At 37.0% G+C, this 23518-nt stretch overlaps 3 protein-coding genes across 3 annotated transcripts in view; all 3 read left to right on the top strand.

Moving 5' to 3' along the window:
• The window catches only part of LOC106905224 (uncharacterized), a 36786-nt gene that overhangs the window by 9882 nt on the left and 3386 nt on the right, over positions 1-23518 (top strand). Inside the window, exon 3 of the mRNA XM_088009971.1 lies at positions 22241-22349. Within this exon, the coding sequence (XP_087866097.1) occupies positions 22241-22349 (109 nt within the window). The remainder of the gene's footprint in view (positions 1-22240; positions 22350-23518) is intronic.
• LOC148156500 (uncharacterized) lies at positions 647-8488 on the top strand. Its single transcript, XM_088009882.1, has 2 exons — positions 647-871; positions 6184-8488. The coding sequence occupies exons 1-2, from the start codon at positions 688-690 to the stop codon at positions 7185-7187; spliced, it is 1188 nt and encodes a 395-aa protein (XP_087866008.1). The 5' UTR covers positions 647-687; the 3' UTR covers positions 7188-8488.
• LOC148156501 (uncharacterized) lies at positions 15125-19498 on the top strand. Its single transcript, XM_088009868.1, has 2 exons — positions 15125-16309; positions 17634-19498. The coding sequence occupies exons 1-2, from the start codon at positions 16246-16248 to the stop codon at positions 18965-18967; spliced, it is 1398 nt and encodes a 465-aa protein (XP_087865994.1). The 5' UTR covers positions 15125-16245; the 3' UTR covers positions 18968-19498.

A 23518-nucleotide genomic window follows, 5' to 3' on the forward strand; every position in this document is an offset into this window, starting at 1 on the left:
AAGGGCTTCTTAGGGGTTTTGCCCTTTTTTCCAGGAGAGAGCAGTCTAGCAACAAGACGGTTTAAAGGGGAAGCCATATTCGAAAAACCACAAATAAACCTCCGATAGTAACTGGCAAATCCCAAAAATGAACGAAGTTCTGCTAAAGTAGTAGGTTGCCTCCAGTCACGTACTGCTGCTACCTTGTCTGGGTCAGTAGAGACCCCCTCTTCTGACACCACATGACCCAAATATTTAACTCTCTTCTGAAAAAAATGACATTTTGACAACTTAACCTTTAGCCCCTGAGTTTCTAATCTGGAAAATACCTGATTTAATCTTTCCAAATGTTGTTCAACTGATGCTGAAAAGACAATAACATCATCTAAATACAGCAGTAATGACTGGTAACGGCAATCTCCAAATAAGAAGGCCCACCAGCCTGACAGCTTCCCTTTTATGGGAGCTCAAAATGTAGAGGAAGCGACCCCTGGTGGTTCCACCCGTTACATATAGATTAAGAAAAGCATTTTTTTTATTTTTCTTCAAAATACAAGATTAAAAAATAGAATTTAATAGATGTAAAGTAGTGTTGCTACACACTCGTGTACAGTAGGTGGCGGTATGCACCTTAAAGTTGCTTGCGATCCGCAATAATAGAAAAGAAGAAGGAGAAGGACGAGGAAGCGGAAAGAAAGAAGATGGCGCATGGTCTGTTTTGTTGAATGTTTGAGTATTTATCTAAACAAGTTTCTCAACGAGCAGTTAACTGCTGCTGAAGAAACTTTCACAGAGTTTAAAGAAATAACCGTCAAGTCGGAGGAAGAGATGGATGATCAGCGCAGACTGCTGGATTTCTCCCGGACTCCCCGGATAATATTACACCGGATAGGTAGGAAACACCAACGTTTGGATGAACTATAAATATATTAAACTTTCTCTATCAGGATCATTTTTAGTAAGTGATCCCTTCCCGTATAACAGATTTTTAACAGGCAAATGAACGCAGATATCACAATTACTCTGAAAATGGCTCATATGTAGAGAGAAAAGGGAGCCAATGCTCTAATTAAAATGTGTGTATTAATCATTTCATATGATTAAATTCAGTTCAATTAAAAACAAACAGGAAAAAAACGGTTACAGACACTTTTTGATGTAAAATAACAGATAAAGCTTGCTAAAAACGTTAATCAGGGTAGTTATAGCGTTATGGCTTGGATTAAAAGCTATATATATATATATATATATATATATATATATATATATATATATATATATAGCGGGTTTTGATGTTTTTAATGTTTTTATCTTTACTTTTCATCTAGTTATCTTTTTATTTCTTTGTCACACGGTCTGTTTTTATCTTTTTTATCTTTTTCAAAATGTCTTTCTCTGTTTAATCAATGTCACATGCTGTTTTTATTTTAATTATGTAAAGCACTTTGAAATTGCTTGCTGCTGAAATGTGCTATACAAATAAAATTTGACATATATATATATATATATATATATATATATATATATATATATATATATATATATATATATATATATATATGCTGGCAAAGCCTTGCAATGCAAACAGCATGAAACAATATTAGCGGTGTTAGTAGCTGTCAAAATTATTTGTCAAACCAAACCTCCTATAAAAGCCCAATCATGAAATAGAAGTAGTATACAAAATATATTTTATTTATACATACTTTTACAATAATAAAAATAGACTTTATTATTCTAATTTAAAACCTAATGAATCACAGCAACCCAGGACAAACACTAGAAGCAATCTGAGACTTAAAACAACTGCAAACCAAATTAGTAGCAACACAAAGAAATGACACAACATTATGTTAAATAACAAAACCAAAGAAAAGCAAATCTCATATTACATCAATCCAAATTCATTGTTTCCTCTCCTGCTCTGGTCAAAACCCACAGGCAAAGTTGTAAATCCCATCTCTTTAATGGGAGGGACCATAAACAGGAAAATTTCTTAGGACCAATTTTGGGGCGGTCGGCGAAGTTCCATTGAAATGTAACGTAAAATGTGGTTTAGAAAGTTTTTAAATCACATTCAAGTTGCAGGACCAAAAATGACTAGTAATGCACATCAAACATGTTTTATTCTCAGTAAGCAGCCTGCAGAGAAGTAAAACTAAAATTCAAATGTTGCTAAGATATGAGTTTTATTCAGTCTCACTGATCTAATTTCTAGTAAGCCTTTACAAAAACTTAAGGTTCCAAATCAAAAAGCTTTAATGAGTAACTGCTCTTAATAAAATTCCTCATAAACATTGATTTATTGAAATGGCTCCCAATACAAGTTATGTTCTATTTAAATTACAACTTAAGTTGCTTTATTTTTAAGCCTTTTTTAGTTTTGCGACTGAGAACCAACAGGTAGATAGAAATGAATATCTGGGGAGTATCACAACTTAAACATAACACCTAAAGCACCAGGGTTTATATAGAAAAATATTCAGATTTTATTTTGTGGTTTTAAAGGCTCTACGTTGAAGACAGTGAGAAATAAAGGCAGCTTTCTTTTTTTTTTTCTATCTGTTCTGGGCTCTCACACTGAGCTGTCTGCCACTCCTCAGCCCCTCCCTCGTGTTTCAAACTCTTCTAATTAACTAAAAGTTAAAGAGTTAAATATGAATGAGATGTTTGCTACCTTTGACTAGGAAGCTTAAGTCTATGAAAGCAGTGCAGCATTGTTGCTAATGAGGCAGTTTATCATGATTCTGCCAAAGTAATGAAATAACAAACTGCAGTTTGATCTTTATTGTTAATGTATTTCTTCTTATTGAGCAGTGAAAGTAAATAAAAGATGTTACATGTCTTTTGCTGTAAGTCTTTACTTACTGGAGGGGTTTTTATTTGTGCTGCAGAGCCACAGCTAACAGCTAGCTCCTCACTTAGGCGGCTCTGACGAGCCTGTGGTGTTCAGCATAGACATAACATAAGAGTAGACCCCACATTGGCCGCTCCGCCACAGGAAATACGGCGGCTATCTTGGAGCGGTATACCCTCCTACTTTGCTCAACCAAAACAGCAGAAGATGCCTCAGCACTGAGGGATATTGTTGTTCGGATCTATGGATTATTGATGTGAGGGCTCCACAGACAACATTTCACAAGTAAGATGGACATATTACTGTGTATATATTGTGATTAGAATATTACTTTACTGTATTTATGTCCACCGGCGAGATACCAGCTAATATTAGCTACAGTGATTGGTGTAATACGGGTTCAGCCCCGTTATGATGGCTAACTGAGATTCCGTAAATCTAAAAAAATTAATTATTCTCTAACATTGACTTAGATTATCTGACACAAGAGCCTACATTAGAAATGAAACAATATAATGCATATTATAAAACTTATATTATGTGTTATAACATTCACCAGCACAGTTTACACAGGTGGTAAAGACTATTATTTATATTCTTTCACTCTGTCAAAAGTAAGATACATCCTAAATCTTCCGTTTTTGTTTTGAAAGTTTCTTAAAGACACGATGTGAGGAAGAAGAGGGAGAAATCTATAAACAGAGACGGATTCACTGCAGCACGGATGAATCTCACATCGGATTTTGGACTCGTCGGCTGAAAAACAAACATATATATATATATATATATATATATATATATATATAAAATCCCCTTCTCACCCTCTGCGGGTGGTCTCTCTCTCTCTCTCTTTCATCCTCTGAGCTCGGGTCCTCTACCAGAGGCCTGGGAACTTGAGGGTTCTGCGCAGTATCTTGGCTGTGCCTAGAACTGCACATTTCTGGACTGAGATGTCTGATGTTGTTCCTGGGATCTGTTTGAGCCACTGCTCCAGTTTGGGGGTGACTGCCCCGAGGGCCCCGATGACCACAGGCACCACTGTGGTCTTCACCTTCCAGGCCTTCTCCAGTTCCTCTCTGAGGCCCTGGTATTTCTCCAGTTTCTCATGCTCCTTTTTCCTGATGTTGTGGTCACTTGGTATTGCTACATCCACCACAACGGCTTTCCTCTGTTCTTTATCCACCACCACAATGTCCGGTTGGTTCGCCATTACCATCTTGTCTGTCTGGATCTGGAAGTCCCACAGGATCTTAGCTCGGTCATTCTCCACCACCTTTGGGGGTGTTCCCCACTTTGACCTCGGGGCTTCCAGTCCATATTCTGCACAGATGTTCCTGTACACTATGCCTGCCACTTGGTTATGTCGTTCCATGTACGCTTTCCCTGCCAGCATCTTGCACCCTGCTGTTATGTGCTGGACTGTCTCAGAGGCCTCTGACTGTCTCAGAGGGTATGTAGCCCCAGTAATGAACGAACCACCTGACGCTAATTACAACGGCTGAGTGAAGTACCATCAGAAAGTCTCATTGAAGATGTGAATGCAGCATTGAGAACGATCCCTACCAACACCATAACTATATATATTCACTATTAATCATTATTTATTTGTGCCATTATTAATCTTTGTATATTTATATAAATATATATTGATATTACTAAATAATTTATTAAATAAATTATGAACGGCTGTGTGCTTTGCAATATGCTCTTCATACATTGTCAAGTTAAAACAGCAAATGGTGTATTTGTGGGTGCACTGCCATCTCCGCCCGGCTGGCACGCGCCTCACAGGAAATCAAACGCACCCATCCCTTCTCAGGCCCATCAGAAACCTATAAAGTAACTCGGCACACCTGAATGATCCCTTCAGACAAAGAACTCGGCTCCAAATTTCCACAGAGACACCACTGGTAGGGACTGAACATCAAACCATTTAACCTGCATTCAGAAAACCTAATCAGTCTTGTTTATGGTATGTGTTTGTTTGTTTATTCACTCATAACTTAATGGTAAATTAATATTGTTTGGAGATTTATTTTGTTCACTATAATTTGCAAGTAATTTTGGTTCATTTGTTTGTAGGTTTTCAACCTGCTTGGTGTGTCTACTCTGACCACTCAAACAAATCATGGTGGTCTTGTATTGAAAAGTGAAGTGATTTAAAGACAAAAGAAAAGAGAAATAAAAAGATGACACTGAGATGAGTTGTTCCTGCATCTCTTTGATGGGAGAAAGCCTTTTTCAAGTTTGGGCAGAAGCCGAGGTGTTTGAAGAGGCAAAAAACTTGACATACATTGATATCAGAATATTCCATTCCTATTATATTGTTATAGCCACTAAGCATATTTAAATATGATAAACTATGTATTAAAAACATACTTAAAAATACAATTGTTTAGAAATGTTGCTTTGATAGATGTTTGGTTTACAGTAACAAAAAAGTGTGTTATGATCGATTAAATGCGCTGATACGTCATTGTGCTGCTAAACACATAAGGCTGAGTGGAGTGGAGTACCGCTCCAAGATGGCCGCCCTAAATCTCGTCGGCGACAATAGGCGAGAGCGGTCCATGAGGCGTCTATCCTTATATTATGTCTATGGCATTCAGTGCTGCTGTTGCTCCTCCTACACTTGGACTGAACCATTGTTTTACCAATGGGAGGGGGGGGGACCTAAAACATTATTTTTTTTTTTCTGAGATAAATGGCAGATTTATTTCGTTTTTTGTTTCTTTTGCCTTTTCATTGATTGATATTATTTAAATGCAAATATTTCTTCAATTATTTTTTTTGGGGGGACAATTGTAGACTTTTCCAAGATTGGGGGGGTCCGGACCCTCCTGACCCCCCCGGGATTTACACCTATGCCCACAGGCCCAACCCAGTGCATGCTGGTCCGATACCAGTACTTGCAGAAAATGGACCCACAGTTCTTCCTGTCTAACTTAGAAAAGTAAATAAAGGAACAAAAACTAAACAACTATTAACCTACAAATAAACTCTTTAAGTAAACCCCCAAAATATAAAGTGGACTAAAATAAAATTTTACTATAATTCAATGTAATAAAAATAAATATCTTGAAATAATACAATTTACTGTTAAATATTAACAATAATCCCTACTACAATTGGTTTTGTAATAAATAAAGTATTTTTTTAATATCCGTTCATTTGAGAATCCTCCAATTGTCAGCTGGATTTGTCAACTGATCTGTCTCTCGGTCTACGCTCTGGAATTTTTAAGTAGTTTTTTTGTTCGTTTTTTTTTTTTTAAAACAAACAATTTCTCATATTTACTTCAAAAAACTTAACAACTGCTCTTTTCCACTGTTTTCTTTCTTCTCCAGATTTCCTGCAGTGTAACATTTATAAGCAGGAGAGGAGATCCACTCTGGACCAGGAGGAGTTAGAACCTCTGCAGGTGAAACAAGAACAGGAAGAACCAGAAGATCATCAGATAAAAGAAGAGCAGGAGGATCTAAAACATCAGCATATAAAAGAAGAGCAGGAGGATCTAAAATACCAGCAGATAAAAGAAGAGCAGGACGATCTAAAATACCATCAGATAAAAGTGGAAGAGAAAGAAGTTTACTGCAGTCAGGATGAAAAACAGATTGAGTTAAAACAGGAGACTGATACCTGCATGGTGGTTCCTGTTTATGAACAAACATCTCACACTGAATCGGAAACAAACAGGAACCAAGTCATCTTTCAGGAAGCTGCTGAAGCTGAGAACCAAAATCAGAAAAGAAGAAAACAGTTCTCATGTGTGACTTGTGGAAAAAGTTTTAGCAGAAAACATAATTTAATTCAGCACATGATGATTCACACAGGGGAAAAGCCGTTTTCATGTGGGAACTGTGGAAAAAGTTTTAATCAAAAACACAGTTTAATTGATCACATGATAATTCACACTGGTGAAAAGCCGTTTTCATGTGCGTCCTGTGGAAAAAGTTTTAGTCGAAAACGGAATTTAACTGAACATATGATGATTCACACCAGTGAAAAGCTGTTTTCATGTGTAAACTGTGGAAAAAGTTTTAATCAAAAACAAGGTTTAACTCAGCACATGAGTATTCACAGCAGTGAAAAGCCGTTTTCATGTGGGACCTGTGGAAAATGTTTTAGTCGAAAACGGGTTTTATCTGGTCACATGATGATTCACACTGGTGAAAAGCCGTTTTTATGTGTAACCTGTGGAAAATGTTTTAGTCTAAAACGAATTTTAACTGAACACCTGATGATTCACACTGGTGAAAAGCCGTTTTTATGTGTGAGCTGTGGAAAACGTTTTCGTCACAAAGTTAGTTTAACTCAGCACATGAGGCATCACACTGGTGAAAAGTCGTAGAAGTGTTTTCAATGCGTGTCCTATGATGAGTTTCACTATAAAATTGATTTGGTGATAAGAATAGAGCTGAAACAATTCGAGTTATTCGAGTACCTTGATTATTAAAATTCCTTAAGGAAAATGTATCTTCCTCAAAGCTTCACTAAGTTATATTTTATTTAGCTCTCAGTGTTCCAGCCGGGTTATAACTTGCATCGTACAGAGCTCTCACTTCCGCCTGAGTTGTTGACGAAAGCTAAGCGTTAGCCGCATAACGTCCAGTTTTCAAGTTCGGCCTGGGAGGATTTTATTGATTGATGATAATGTCCAGGTCTTTGTTGTTTTTCGGGGGACTATTGGAATATTGGCTTAGTTATCCTAGTTTTAATGCTGGTGTTGACTTTGACCGCATGTTTAAATATTAGACAAAATCAACATTGTTTTGAACGGGCCTACATTAAGGTTAAATTTAGATTAATGGTTCAATCAACATAATCTGATTAGTAGAATATTTTTCTTAAACATGCCAGCATGAATTCATTAAAAGTAATCTAATCTGTAGTTTTCTATATTAACTCACAGACCTGGTTAGAATGTAAGACATACATTAATTTGAATATGTGTTGGTTCATTATAATTCAAGAAGTACAAGATTAATTAGATACTTTGTCTCTTAGTGTGAGCAGTTATTTGATGCACCAACAGCTGTTTAAAGATAAGCTACCAGACAGTCATAGACTGATAGTAACTGGTCCCAGTGGAGGAACGCCCTTTTCCCAGTGGCAGCAGGATCCTCATGTTTCATTTAAGAGCTGCAGGGGAAGGACAGTCTGCACCTCTAGCAGTATGGGACACAAGCAACATCAATACCATTTTGTGATGAAGATACTGAGTTTTATTTAAAACTGTTTATGCTGATCTGTACAAATGTTTGTGTTGGGGGGGATTACAAGACATGAACCAGAAAGAACTTGACTATCATACTGGTTTTCTCATGTCTGAACTGATGGGTTTATTTCTGTGAGTAATGGCACACAAAGGCCATTTTAAGTAACTAGAGATAATAAAAATGTGAATAAAAAGTGCTGCAAATTTCCTTAAGACAAATTTGTTTTGGACAGAATAGAGAATTCTACATTACAAGATTAATACCTTTCCTGCATAAAAGTGTCTTCAGCCTTAAACAGATGTTCACATAGCAAACATGATTTTTATAACTAACATACTCCTTTAAGGTTATCTCTGGTGTAATAGATCCCCTTTGCTTTTTCAGAATATTATTGGATTAAAGAATTAACCAAAAAACTTTCACTTCACTAAAACGTGTTGTTTTGTGTTCATTAACCCCAATAAAAAGCACCAAATTGTGAAAACTTGCAAAAGTTTTTCACACCAAGTCTTGTATTGTAACAGGACTTTACGGTAGGTGTCAGACACCAAATGGATAGAAGAAACATATAAAAGGAAACGTTAATCTGCTCAGAACTGATTGTGTATGAACTGTAGAGGCACCAGAAGCAGTTTCATGTTTTTATCCGACAGAGTTTGACTAAAGTGATATTCTCAACTATGAGGATAGAAGCTTTTAAAAAGATACACATTATGGACCAAGGAGCAAAATTTTCAATTTACCCTTCAGATTTTAAGTTTGACTCTGTACTACGTCAGCCTATAGGTGCAACCCACCTGAGATTCAAGACAACAGAAGAAATAGCAACGCTATGTAATTAACTCAAGATAACCAAATAAGCTCTGTAACTAGGGTCTGCCCTAAGGAAATAAAAAGAAAGTGCTTCAGAACAGATAGACTGTAATTGAAGCACGCTTCTGTCTGTTCTCCTTGCAAGTAAACCTAAAACTCTTATCTTTCTCCTGTTTATGAGGTGTTTGAATATTTTAGGTTGTTTGAACCTGATACCCAGAGTTCCACCACAGATGAGGGCCACAGACCCCAGACGCCCAAAACCTAGACCCGTACCAGCAACAATGTCCCACAGGACAGCCAGGTTCTCCAGAGTCAAGCAATTATGTGCATAAATCTAAATGTTATTCTTTTAGACAAATAAAAAGAAAGCTATAAAAAAATTTAATGTTCATATAAAGTTACATTTGTTCATATCTGAGGGTTAAAGCATAATTTCTGTCATGACGGGAGTGTTAGTGCTGAATGTTACTGCTGAAAATTGTAGAGACATTTGAGTTCAGCTGCAGAACACTTGCTGAAATGAAATGAGAAGAAGCAGAAAAAAGTGAAACAATCTGTAAATCTGGCTACATAGCAAAAACTCTCAGCTAAGCTGAATAATTTAAAATGAGTGCTAACATCACTGCAGAAAATTTTAAATATTGCATGGAAATGCTTGCAAAGGTAAAGTATAAGGTGGCCATATGTTGATGACCACCTTATGTTAATTTCAGTATTAAAGAGAGTAATGGCATTTAATACATCTAGTGCAGTTGTAAGAGTGGATAAGCTAACATTAGCTAAATAAATATTAGTGAGGCAGTCGAAGGTAAAAATACACAATTATTTTGTTTGTTGCCAACAACGCCACCTGGGACTTCCACCCAGGAATTGATTTAGGGCAGGTACGTTTTTGCAATAGACACTGTTTCAAAGTTAAAATGATGTATTAAAATAAAAACGGTAAAATTCAATAATACCTCTCTGTGGAGAAGAAGGAGTTAGAAAAACTAAACTCGGTTGCCGAGGCTTGGTGGTAGGTGCTGACAGGTCCTGGATCGGAGGATCCCGAGCAAAGAGAGCGCCACAAACACCCGTGACGTCACACACGTTGGATTTCCCTCCATCGATTTATGTTGATCACGGACAGCCACAATAAAAGGAGGGGTGAGGGGGGGGGGGGGGTCACCATCTGGGCCAAACGCACCACCTTCAATCCTCAGAGCTAAAAAAAGAAATAAATACAAACTATTATTAAAATACCGGTAGAAAATTAAAATAGATAAAACCGTTAAAAGTCCTTTACACTCGACCACCAGCACCGCACAATTAAGTGTACAAGCCAGTGCTGATCGGCTCTCAATAAGCCACAGGATGGGCGGCAACCAGCGGCAACTCCGAACAAAGCAGCAGCGCTCATTGATATACGGATACAATAGGAAAGGTTCTTATCTGGCGAAGTGAAGAAACTGTGAAACATGTTGCGGGATGTAGGAGATACGAGTCAGAGGACAATATTAACTTTGGATTTGTGGAAAACTGGAATACTGATATTGTATTTGTTTTATTTAGAAGAAAAGATTTTACGTTTTTCAAAGAAAAGTGACTGTCTGAGAAATCTTTAGACGTGATGATCGTATGATCCACAAGGTGGCGGTAATGCAATGAAATGAATGGCGACGGTCATAAAATCTCGAAGAAGAAGAAGAAGAAGAAGAAGAAGAAGACAGCACTCGCTCTGTTTTGTTGAATGTTTGAGTGTCTCTGAAAACATCTTCAGTCCAGTTTAAACGAGTTTATCAACGAGCAGTTAATCCTGCTGAAGAAACTTTCACAGAGTTTAAAGGAATCATCGTCAAGTCGGAGGAAGAGATGGATGATCAGCGCAGACTGCTGGATTTCTCCTGGACTCCCCGGATAATTTTACACCGGATAGGTAGGAAACACCAGTGTTTGGATGAAGGTTAATGTCCTTTCTGCATGAGGATCATTTAGTAAATGTTCTTTTCCCGTATAAATGTTTTGTTAACAGTTAAATGAACGCGCAGACATCAAATCACGCTGTTAGAATGGCTTATTTATGTACTTTTATTTACTTTTGAAAACAGCAGCAATATGAACAATGCAGCGCAAAATTAGTAAAGCAAGCAGCATAAAACAATAATAGCGGTGTTATTAGCTGTAAAATGTAATAATTTGTAATCAATAAATTATAGTAGCGACTGTTTGTCAAACCAGATATCCTATTAAAGTCCAAGCCACTGCTGCACTGAGGTGATGCTTCGTACGTATATAAAAATGTTCAATGTCCAAAAAACTTGAAGATTGCTCTTATAGTTTATTTTTCACATATTACAAGCAAATATGAAAACCAAATTTTTCATTAGTGGTGTGTTGAGTAGTCCAGGATGATTTTTATGAAGCACGTAAAACAGAGAACTCACCTGAACCTGAGCAGTTATAGTTGTTATTTCTTAGTAATAAATCGTTGTCCACATAGCGAGTAACAAGCCAATCACAACTCTCTCCCTCTCTCTCTCTCTCTCTCTCTCTCTCTCCTATTTGTTTCCAGTTTTCTTTTTGATCCAGCCATTGTTTCACACAACCAGATTAATCAGAATTTATGTATCAGAATGAGAAACATCTTTTACTTGTTTATTCATTGTAAGGCTTCATGTTGTTTTGCCCATTTTACATATATTGTCCCCTTGATGTCCCAGTAGAGCATGTGAAGCACCGCAGTGCATCGGCTCAGGAGTCCAATGATTGGATGCAGTTCCTCAGGGCTTCAAGAAGCTTCATCTCACCATCACTATTTTCATTGTTTCCTCTCCTGCTCTGGTCAAAACCCACAGGCCCAACCCAGTGCATGCTGGTCCTGTACCAATCCCTATACTGACAAAATCAGGGTTTCCGTGCTGCGATAAAAGGTAAAGGGTAATAAATTAAATGAGCTCAAATTAAGGCCAGTAGTAAAAATGCAGGCCAGTAACTAAAGGTAGTAAAAAGTAGTACATTTTAGATCTTGAGCGGGTTGAGGCTCCACCGTGGAACAGATCCCCGTTTCGTTTTTTGGTGCCAGATGAAGCGATGCAACTGCAAACTCAAGCTCAGATACGAGCTAAAGCTTTAGCAGCGACGCGACAGACCTCGGTGACTCTAAAGCAGTGGTTCTTAACCTGGGTTCGATCGAACCCCAGGGGTTCGATGAGTCAGTCTCAGGGGTTCGGCGGAGCCTCTGCCGCAGTGTAAAGTCATCAAGACTTTACACTGTGTAAAGTCTTGATGACGCCCCCTTTTGCCATGGCTTGCTCCAGAGGATCACGTTACATTGCTTAGCCAATCAGAGCTGCGGGAAGGAGCTCCACTCTCAGCATGGATTTGAACTTGTCTTTAATTACTTCAGTAAAGCTCACCGTTTTTACCAAATTCTGTAGACTAAATCTGCTCCTTAGTCACATCTTTTCGGGGTTGGTACTGCCTCTAGTGGCGTGGAGGAGGTAATACAACTAATATAATTATATTAATTAATCAGAATACCGCAAATTATTTTCTGTGTCGGGGGGGGGGGGGAGATAAAGACTAAACTTGTCATTGTTTTTACTTCCTGTTCTGCTCTGGTAAAAAACCACAGGCCCAACCCAGTGCATGCTGGTCCTACACCTGTCCCTATATTTATAGAAAATGTACCCACAGTTCTTCCTGTCTAACTTAGAGAAGTAAATAGCAATAAATAAAATAAACAATTGTTAACATAAAACAACACTCTGTAAATCAACCACCAAAATAGTGAATAAGCATTAAAAATAAAGAATACCTTCAACATTAGAAATACTCAAAGAATAATAAAATGTACTTCCGTTAACAATAATGCCTAAATTTGTTTGGGCGTCTGTTATTAAATGAATAATTTCATTTAAAAGAAAAGTGATTTTTTAAAAATCTGATCATTTTGGGATTTCTGTAATAAACAACGAATGTCTTCTCATTTATTTTAATAAAGTTAACAATTCCTCTTTTTTCTGTGTCCTTGTCCAGATTGCCTGCAACATAGTATTTATAAGGAGAAGTTATGTAAGCAGGAGAGGAGATCCACTCAGGACCAGGAGGAGTTAGAACCTCTGCAGGTTAAACAAGAACAGGAAGAACCAGAAGATCAGCAAATAAAAGAAGAGCAGGAGGATCTAGAACATGAGCAGATAAAAGTGGAAGAGAAAGAAGTTTACTGCAGTCAGGGTGAAGAACAGATTGAGTTAAAACAGGAGACTGATACCTGCATGGTGGTTCCTGTTGATGAGCAAACATCCCACACTGAATCGGAACCAAACAGGAACCAAGTCATCTTCCAGGAAGCTGCTGAAGCTGAGAACCAAAATCAAGAAAGAAGAAAACCTTTCTCATGTGGGACCTGTGGAAAACGTTTCACTTACAAATCTGTTTTTGATGCTCACATGAGAACTCATACGGGTGAAAAGCCGTTTTCATGTGTGACCTGCGGAAAAGGTTTTAGTCAAAAACCGAATTTAACTGAACACATGATGATTCACACAGGTGAAAAGCCGTTTTCATGTGTGACATGTGGAAAAAGTTTTAGTCGTAAACAAATTTTAACTGAACACATGACGATTCACACTGGGGAAAAGCCGTTTTCATGTGTGACCTGTGGAAAAAGTTTTAGTCGAAAACACATTTTAACTGAACACATGATGATTCACACTGGGGAAAAGCCATTTTCATGTGTGACCTGTGGAAAAAGTTTTAGTCAAAAAACGAATTTAACTCAGCACATGATGATTCACACTGGCGAAATGCCTTTTTCGTGTGTGAATTGTGGAAAAAGGTTTAGTCGAAAACAGAATTTATCTCAGCACATGATGATTCACACTGGTGAAAAGCCGTTTTCATGTGTGAACTGTGAAAAACGTTTTAGTCGAAAACAAATTTTAACTGAACACATGATGATTCACACTGGTGAAAAGCCATTTTCATGTGTGAACTGTGAAAAACGTTTTAGTAGAAAACAGGAGTTAACTTATCACATGAGGATTCACACAGGTGAAAAGCCGTTTTCATGTGTGAACTGTGGAAAACATTTTCGTCAAAAAGTTGGCTTAACTCGGCACATGAGGATTCACACAAGTGAAAACTCGTAGAAGTGTTTTCCATGCAGTGGCGCAACTGCACATTATTCAGGTGGATGCGAAAACATAAATAACACTTAAAGCACCAGGGTTTATAGAAAAATATTCAGATTTTATTTTGTGGTTTTAAAGGCTCTACGTTGAAGACGGTGAGAAATAAAGGCAGCTTTCTTTTTTTCCATCTGTTCTCTTTTCTGTTCTGGGCTCCCACACTGAGCTGTCTGCCACTCCTCAGCCCCTCCCTCACGTTTCAAACTCTTCTAATTAACTAACAGTTAAAGAATCTCAATATGAATGAGATGTTTGCTACCTTTGACAAAAAAGCTTAAGTCTATGAAAGCAGTGTAGCAGTTTTGCTAATGAGGCAGTTTATCATGATTCAGCCAAAGTAATGAAATAAACTGCAGTAAGATCTTTATTGTTATTGTGCTTCTTATTGAGCAGTGAAAGTAAATAAAATGTTTACATGTCTTTTGCTTTAAGTATTTACTTACTGGCGGGTTTTATGTTTGTGCTGCAGAGCCACAGCTAAGGTTGCCACCCGTCCCTTAGAATACGGAATCGTCCCGTATTTGGCTGTTAAATGTTGCGTCCCGTATTGAACCGATATGGGACGCGATTTGTAAATGTCCGATAGACACGCCTATCACACACATATGAAGACTAAGTGTAACAATAATGACCAAAATAAAACACAGGAAATATTTGGTCATTATTGTCAGCTAAATTTTAGTGGCGGGATGTAAATAGGACCCCCAGAACGCTACGGACCGCTGTTGTCACGGTTGCCTAGAGATGGACACTATGCAGCCATGGTGAGCTGCTGTCAACCCGCGTCAACAAAGTTGATTGTAATAGTCGACAGAATCGCTTACTGATAGGTGATTAACAGCAGACAGAGAGTGAAGGTCAGAGGACAGAGCCTCAGGGGAAATGTTTTTCAGATCATGGAACTGAATAAAACGTTTTGTGTCCAGAACAGACAAACTAGAGGGAATTTCTAATGAGATGATACTAAATGATGGAAGCGGAACCAGAAATAATTTTAGGGATAATACAGAGTCAGCAATTGATTTAACATTAGTTTCAAATTCTCTAGCAGGTGTTTGTTTGTGGCAAGTCTTCAACACTTGGCAATGGGTGGAAGAGGCAAGACCATTAAAATCAATCATTTGTTCAAATTCTAGTTCTTCATTAGTCAGTTTGCAAAATAATCAGACAGTAGACCAGCTATATACAACAAACACTTTACAGAATCAACATGATGGGGCTAACTATAAATTTCATATGGGTTCCAGCACATCACGGGATTAAAGGGAATGAAATGGCAGACAGGATGGCTAAGGAAAGTACCAATCAGGTAAGGATAGATATTAATGTTAGTTTTAGTATAAAAAGAATAAATGGTATAATTAAATGAAAAACAAAAGACAGGTGGCAAAGGTTATGTGAAGAAGAAAAGACTGAAGGTGGTTTTATAAAATCCAAAAGAGGATTGGACAAATGAGAAGAACAAAAAGAAACAGGAGAGAAGAGATAATTATTTCACAACTTAGAATCAGACACACTGGATTGAAAAACTCGTTATTTTTGATAGGGAAACATCAGACAGGGAAATGTGACTGTGGGGAAGATGAGAATAACATGTTATTTTGAGATGTAGGAATTACTGGATTCAGAGAAACAAGTTAATTAGGAACCTTGGTAATATGAAAATGAAATTTGACATTATTGATTTACTGCAGAAGGACTTGGGAAGCAGAGGATATCAGGCTGTATTTATTATTTTTAAGCAGAGTAAGTTGTATAATAGAATATAGTTTTTTTTCTTTCTTTTTTGCCATGTGGTCCACACTTCTTACCAGTTGGTGGCGGTAATGCTCACTCAACATTTCTTGCCAACCGCCAAAAAATATCAAAAAGAAATGAAAGAAGAAGAAGAAATGGACGCTGTATCTGATGGGGAAACGCGGATTGACGTAACACCTGTTTGAACGCCCCACCATACGTCTCAGTTGTCGAGTCCTTGGGCAAGATACTTCACCCGATATGCTCGTATTATCCAGAAGGGGGCGGTAATGCAACAATGTGAATGCCGACGGTCATAAAATCCCAAAGAAGAAGAATAGGAGAAAGAACAAGATGGCGCATGGTTTGCTTTGTTGAATTTTTCGAGAGTTTGTCTCAAGTTTCTCAACGAGCAGAATGAACTTTCACAGAGTTTAAAGAAATTATCGTCAAGTCGGAGGAAGAGATGGATGATCAGCGCAGACTGCTGGATTTCTCCCGGACTCCCCGGATAATCTTACACCGGATAGGTAGGAAACACCAGCATTTGGATGAAGGTTAAGGTCTAAATACAGAAGTTTTCTGTATGATGATCATTTTAGTAACTGTTCCCCTCCTATATAAATGTTTTGATGTCAGATAAATGTACGCGAACATCACAACTAAGCTGTGAGAATGGCTTATTTATGTAGAGAAAATGGAACCAATTACCTTTTTTACGGCTCTCCTCCTTTAACTACTGAGTCTTAGTTTTGAAAACAGGAGACATATGAACAATGCAGCTCAAGTTTAGTAAAGCAAGCAGCATAAAACAATATTAGTGGTGTTAGTAGCTGTGAAATTCAATAATTTCTAATAAATTATAGTGGCAACCGTTTGTCAAACCAAACATCCTATAAAAGTCCAACCAACCAGCCACTGCTGCACTGAGGTGATGCTTCATACGCAGGCAAAAGAAGTTCAATGTCGAAAAAAACTTGAAGATTGCTTTTATGGTTTATTTTTTCCAGTTTGAAAAGCAAATAACAAAGATCAAACTTCTCATTGTTTCCTCTCCTGCTCCTCCCTATACTTGTAGAAATGGACTCACTGTCAAGAATGTGTTTGTTCTTTTAAAAGTAAAGAAACAAACAAAATTATAAAATAAGCAGTTATTAAACTAAAAGTTTAATAACTTAACATAATGTTAAGGAGAACTTTGAGTTATTAAACTCAAAGTTTAATAACTCAAAGTTAAAAGTAATAGAAATAAAAAGTTAATAGCTCCAACATAGAAAATACCTAGAAATAATAAAATCAACTTTTAAGCAGTAACAATAATGCCTACTGATAGGTATTTTCCTCTAACCTTCATAAAAGAACCACAGACAACGTATATGAATTTTATGACCAAGCTTTTGCAAAAGGAGAAGACTCAGCAAACTGCTCCTCCGAGCCGTTCACTGAGCATTCTAAAGATGCTTGGTTACAGCTCGTCTTTTATTATCAAGCAAAAAGAAGGGAGTACAGAGAAGGGAGACAGCAGACGAAATATGACTGCACCCAGGCAGTTCTAAGATAGGGAGTATTCCAGTTGATAAGAAGGCACCTGTGGAAACATAATTTAAGATCTGGGAAACACACAGTTAACTGTTTCACATGAAGACAAACGGGTCACAATGAAAAACTTAATACTTTTTTTTTTATTTGATAATTTTCCAACTGTCAGCTGAATATGTGAACTTATCTGTATGTCTGCACTCTTTATTTTCAAGTGTGTTCATTTGGTGATTTCAGTCTTAAATGATGAAAGTCTGTTTTTTACTTCAAAAAATAAAGTTAACAATTCCTCTTTTTTCTGTTTTTCTTATCCAGATTACCTGCTACATAATGTTAAGGAGGAGGTATGGAAGCAGGAGAGGAGATCCAATCTGGACCAGGAGGAGTCAGAACCTCTGCAGGTGAAACAAGAACAGGAAGAACCAGAAGATCATCAGATAAAAGAAGAGCAGGAGGATCTAAAACACGAGCAGGAGGATCTAAAACACCAGCAGATAAAAGTGGAAGAGAAAGAAGTTTACTGCAGTCAGGGTGAAGAACAGATTGAGTTAAAACAGGAGACTGATACCTGCATGGTGGTTCCTGTTGATGAGCAAACATCCCACACTGAGAACCAAAATCAGGAAAAAAGCCAATCTTTCTCATGTGTGACCTGTGAAAAGTGTTTTGCTCTAAAATCTGTTTTTGATGCTCACATGAGAACTCACACTAGTGAAAAGCCATTTTCATGTGTGACCTGTGGAAGAAGTTTTAGTCTAAAACAGAATTTAACTCGGCACATGAAGATTCACAACAGTGAAAAACCGTTTTCATGTGTGACCTGTGGAAAAAGTTTTCGTCTAAATCAAATTTTAACTGAACACATGATGATACACACTGGTGAAAAGCCATTTTCATGTGTGACCTGTGGAAGAAGTTTTAGTCTAAAACAGAATTTAACTCGGCACATGAAGATTCACAACAGTGAAAAACTGTTTTCATGTGTGAACTGTGGAAAAAGTTTTCGTCAAAAAGTTAGTTTAACTCAACACATGAGGATTCACACTGGTGAAAAGACGTTTTCATGTGTGAACTGTGGAAAAAGTTTTAGTCGAAAACAAATTTTAACTGAACACATGATGATTCACACTGGTGAAAAGCTGTTTTCATGTGTGACCTGTGGAAAACGTTTTAGTCTAAAACAGAATTTAACTCGGCACATGATGAATCACAATGGTGAAAAACCGTTTTCATGTGGGAACTGTGGAAAAAGTTTTTGTCAGAAAGTTAGTTTAACTCAACATATGATAATTCACACTGTTGGGAAGCCGTTTTCATGTGTGACCTGTGGTAAAAGTTTTATTCATAAACAGCATTTAACTCGGCACATGATGATTCACACAGGTGAAAAGCCGTTTTCATGTGTGAACTGTGGAAAACATTTTCGTCAGAAAGTTAGTTTAACTCAACACCTGATGATTCACGCTGGTGAAAATATGTTTACATGTGTGAATTGTGGAAAAAGTTTTAGTAGAAAACAGCATTTAACTTGTCACATGAGGATTCACACTGGTGAAAAGTCGTTTTCATGTGTGACCTGTGGAAAAAGTTTTCATCAAAAAGTTCATTTAACTCGCCATATGAGGCATCATACAGATGAAAAGCTGTAGAAGTGTCACCTTCCAATGATGTTACTATCTGAATTTCAATCCGCCTGCAACAAGTTCTCCAGTTTCTTTTCAGAGAAAATTCAAAAGATCAGAGGATTAATCTGATTTTAAAAATTTAAACCCATTTTTTCTCTATTCTCAAGAATGACAGTTTGATTATTGGTTCTATGTTGCATGACTCTGTTTTTGTGTTTGTAATGATTTAAAGCACTTTGAAATGTCTTCATGCTGAAATGTGCTATACAAATAAAATTTGATTGATTCAATGTGTGTCCTATGTTGAGGTTCACTATAAAATTGATTTGGTTAAAAACTAGAATTAAAGACTGGAGGGATTTCATGTCTATAAAGCTGAGAAATTGTTGTATTTGTTAGATGTGATCATTTGGATCTTCACGTTTGGACACCTAGAGATGTGAAACTTTTTTTGATGCATTGTTTTTTTTCTGGCATATTCTGTAGCAAAAATAATGACAAACTGTATTGTTATAATATAAACCATTCAATAAAATGACATGGATTATAACAAAATTGAGTGATAAATTGTAGTAGTTGCATTTTATAGTCCTTATGGCTACTGGGTATAAACTGATCTTCAGTCTGTTTGTCCTAAAAACTAATTTTCATGCATTGATTTTTCTTGATTGTAGAAACTGATTATTTTCTTCAATAATTTACTGTGTCTTTTGTCTTTGTTATATTTTTCTCTTTACTGCTTCAGCTGTCTTCTATTATAGTTTACCATGTTTCTAACTAATTTAACCTCTACACATAGATGTATGTTTACTGCCTTAGAAAGTAAGTAGAACATTTACCTTTCCTGTAAAAATGTAGTGTTAGTGCTGAATGTTACTGCTGAAAATTGTAGAAACATTTGAGTTCAACTGCAGAACACTTGCTGAAATGAAATGAGAAGAAGCAGAAAAAAGTTAATCTGCAAAACTGGCTACACAGCAAAAACTCTCAGCTACACTGAATCATTTAAAATCAGTACTAACATCCCTTCTAAAAAATTTTAATATAGCAAAGAGTAATAACATTTATCCCATCTAGTGCAGTAGATGAAGAAAGCAGCAGCGTTCATTGTGGATACACAGAGGCTGGGGACCAATTATTTTAGCTTCTTGAAATAATTTGTTCCCCCTTTATAACATGGGAGCTAATTAATTTACCAGCACGTCTTTTACTGTGTTTATTAATCTCATCATCAACAGCAAATTCTGTGAATTTGGTAACATTTACTTATTTGCCAAACTTATGAGGGGGGAACCAAATATTTTAGCTGCCTGAAATAACCTGTCCTCCCTCCAAAGAGCGTTGAGGAGGGGAACAGATTATCTCATGCAGCTGAAATATTTGGTTCCCCACTCATAATTTTGGCAAATAATGTCATCAAATGGTTGTCATGGAAATTTATTTTATCCAGTAATCTGTCATATTTTAGATAAGATCCAAATTTTCTAGAAAGCTGTCTCTCATCTTTTCAGGAAGTCTACTTTTTCGTCCCCTGCTATCAGCCAGCTTCCATCTTCTTGTATTGGCAATAAAAAAATTCTAACTACACAGAATGTGATAGAAAACCGTGTTTGGTGACTGACTTTTATTTGTCAGAATTAAGTGACCAAAGTCGGGAAAAGACTGACTCTCTAAACCAGTGTTTTTCAACCACTGTGCCGCAGCACACGAGTGTGCAGTGGAAATTATCCAACTTCACCCACCGTATTTTCAGGACTATAAGCCGCTACTTTTTTTCCTAACCTTTGAACAATGTGGCCTATAAACCGGTGCGGCTTTTCTGTGGATTTTTCTTCAACCACCAGGGGGCTCTTTAGCAGGAAGTAAATAATTGGAAGTGAAAATTGTAAATCAAAGAAGAACGTGCTATTTTTCACATAGACGAAATAGAGCCGCTGCACTTAAGCTCGGCGTAAATGAAACCATGGTTCGACTTTGGAGACGGAGGGCTGCGTCTTTAATATATCCAGCAGATTTATTAGGACGCTGCCCTCTGCTGGGTCCTTATGGAAAACCGAGAGCAGCAGAGATACCAGCGGCCTGTACCCCGGTGCGGCTTTACAGGTTTTTGTTTGTTTGTTTGTATGTTTGTTTCCAAACTCTATAGTCCGGAAAATACGGTAATTGGTTTTAAAAGATTTTTTGAAAACGAATTAATTATCTGCAAATAATGACATCTCCGAGTGTCTTCTGTAGTAATGACTAGCGGCGTAATCATGTAATTTTCTTACCACTAGATGGCAGTAGGTACAGAGCATTTTACATTAAAACAAGAGAATTAGTGATCCATGAATGTTACAGGTAGCGGTGAGAGCATCGTATCTAGCAAGACTGTGACGACAGTGATGGAAAAGACAGTGAAGCTCAGCAGTAGTTAGAAAGAACATGGGTCCATTTCCCACAACATGTCTGTGTGAAGTGAGCTTCTCAAGCCTGGTTACTATAAAAACTGAAACCAGAGAGAGACTGAGAGCTGTTGAGAACTTTGTCTTTCTTCAATTTCTGCCAGGAAATCAGCTGTTTTCATCCAAATATGCACAGGTTTCACACTAGATGGGTAAAATATACAGATATTTACATTTTGTACATGCAACTCTTCATATTGTAACAGTGAATATGAAGTGAAATCTGTCCCAAATATTATTGCTTATTTTAGAATAAGAACTACTTTCTGTATTTTGGCTAAAAGAATGCTTGTGGATTAGTTTGTAAAACACTGAAGTTTTCTACAACTTCTTTAAATTTAACACCACAGTGTTGTGGCACTGTTCAGGTGTATTTTTGAAGTGGACATGTTACGTGCATTTTGAAATAAGAAATGTAAAATATGATAAAAAATAAATAAATTTTTGTGTTTATTTGATTCCTATTCAAGACACTTTGATTAGAATGACTATATATGTAATATAGGCGTCTACAGACTACCTTTGTTTGCATTTTTGGTTGGTGGTGTGCCTCGTGATTTTTTCAATTAAAAAAATATACCTTCGCTCAAAAAAGGTTGAAAAACACTGGTCTAAACGACGGGTTGCCAGTCTGAACGCCCCACCATCCGTCTCATTTATCGAGCCCTTGGGCAAGATGTTTCACCCAATTTGCTCGTATTATCCAGAAGGGGGCGGTAATGCAACGATGTGAATGCCGACGGTCATAAAATCCCAAAGAAGAAGAATAGGAGGAAGAACAACAAGATGGCGCATAGTTTGTTTTGCTGAATTTTTCGAGAGTTTGTCTAAAGTTTCTCAACGAGCAGAATGAACTTTCACAGAGTTTAAAGGAATTATCGTCAAGTTGGAGGAAGAGATGGATGATCAGCGCAGACTGCTGGATTTCTCCCGGACTCCCCGGATAATATTACACCGAATAGGTAGGAAACACCAGCGTTTGGATGCAGGTTAAGGTCTAAATGTATGAAGTTTTCTGTATGATGATCATTTTAGTAACTGTTCCCCTCCTGTATAAATGTCTTGATATCAGATAAATGAACACCAATGACCCTTTTTACGGCTCTCCTCCTTTAATTACCGAGTTTTACTTTCGTAAACAGGAGAAATGTGAACAATGCAGCTCAAGGCCAGTAAAGCAAGCGGCATAAAACAATAATTGCGGTGTAAGTAGCTGCAAAATGTAATAATTATTAATAAATAAATTGTAGTGGCGAATATTTGTCAAACCAAATATCCTAAAGTCAAATCAACAAACCACCGCTTCACTGAGGTGATGCTTCATACGCAGGTAAAATAAGTTTAATGTCCAAAAAAACTGAAGAATGTTTTCATGTTGTTCTTTTTTCAGCTTGGCTAGCAAATAACAAAGATCAAATTTTTCATAGTTTCCTCTCCTGCTCTGGTGAAAACCCAATGCATGCTGGTCCTGTACCAGACCCTGTACTGAGAGAAAATGGACCCACTGTCAAGATTCTGGGTTCTTGGGTTAGGATTTTGGTTTTGTGTTTTTTTTGTTTAACCAATTATGTTCTAGTTCACTGTAGATCTAGCCTTCATGATTATTCTTGTTTCATTATTTAATGTTACATATTTTGGTTAGATCTCTCATTCTTTTATGTCAGTCCCTTGTTGTGTTTGCAGTTGTTTATTTCTTAGTTATCACTCTTCAAGTTATTCTTCAGTAATTCTTATTCCCAGTGGTGGAGAAAGTACTCAAAAATGACTAGTAAAAGCACAAATAGACAGACAAAAATGTACTCAAGTAAAAGTAAAAGTACCTCATTAACGTTTGTACTTAAGTAAAAGTAAAAAAAGTACTGTCTTTTAAAAATACTTCAGTATTAAAAGTAAAAGTACTTGCTGAATGTATTGCCTAATCACTAATACAATATCATTAAGTGTACCTATTGTATTTAATATTAGTACATCAGTAATGTGCCATTTTAATGAGCAATGCCGCAGATAAAGCATGTTTTTATTCTTTACTCTTTGCACCATGGTTTATTCAGATATGTGATTCTATGCATCATAATTTTAGGGATGGAAACATCTTGTCTCCTGCCCTAACGTAGCATGAACTTCACTTTGA

This window comes from Poecilia mexicana, unplaced genomic scaffold (assembly GCF_051168715.1).
Source record: "Poecilia mexicana isolate PSO_F unplaced genomic scaffold, ASM5116871v1 scaffold_11, whole genome shotgun sequence".
Classification (NCBI taxonomy): Eukaryota; Metazoa; Chordata; class Actinopteri; order Cyprinodontiformes; family Poeciliidae; genus Poecilia; species Poecilia mexicana.

What these genes read in the sequence shown, in the direction of transcription:
- LOC148156501 (XM_088009868.1), top strand. Translation starts at nt 16,246, where the DNA reads ATGGATGATCAGCGCAGACTGCTGGATTTCTCCCGGACTCCCCGGATA. An exon ending in GATAATCTTACACCGGATAG is followed by an intron (nt 16,310 to 17,633) that starts GTAGGAAACACC and finishes TTTCTTATCCAG; the next exon opens with ATTACCTGCTACATAATGTT.
- LOC148156500 (XM_088009882.1), top strand. Translation starts at nt 688, where the DNA reads ATGGTCTGTTTTGTTGAATGTTTGAGTATTTATCTAAACAAGTTTCTC. An exon ending in GATAATATTACACCGGATAG is followed by an intron (nt 872 to 6,183) that starts GTAGGAAACACC and finishes TTTCTTCTCCAG; the next exon opens with ATTTCCTGCAGTGTAACATT.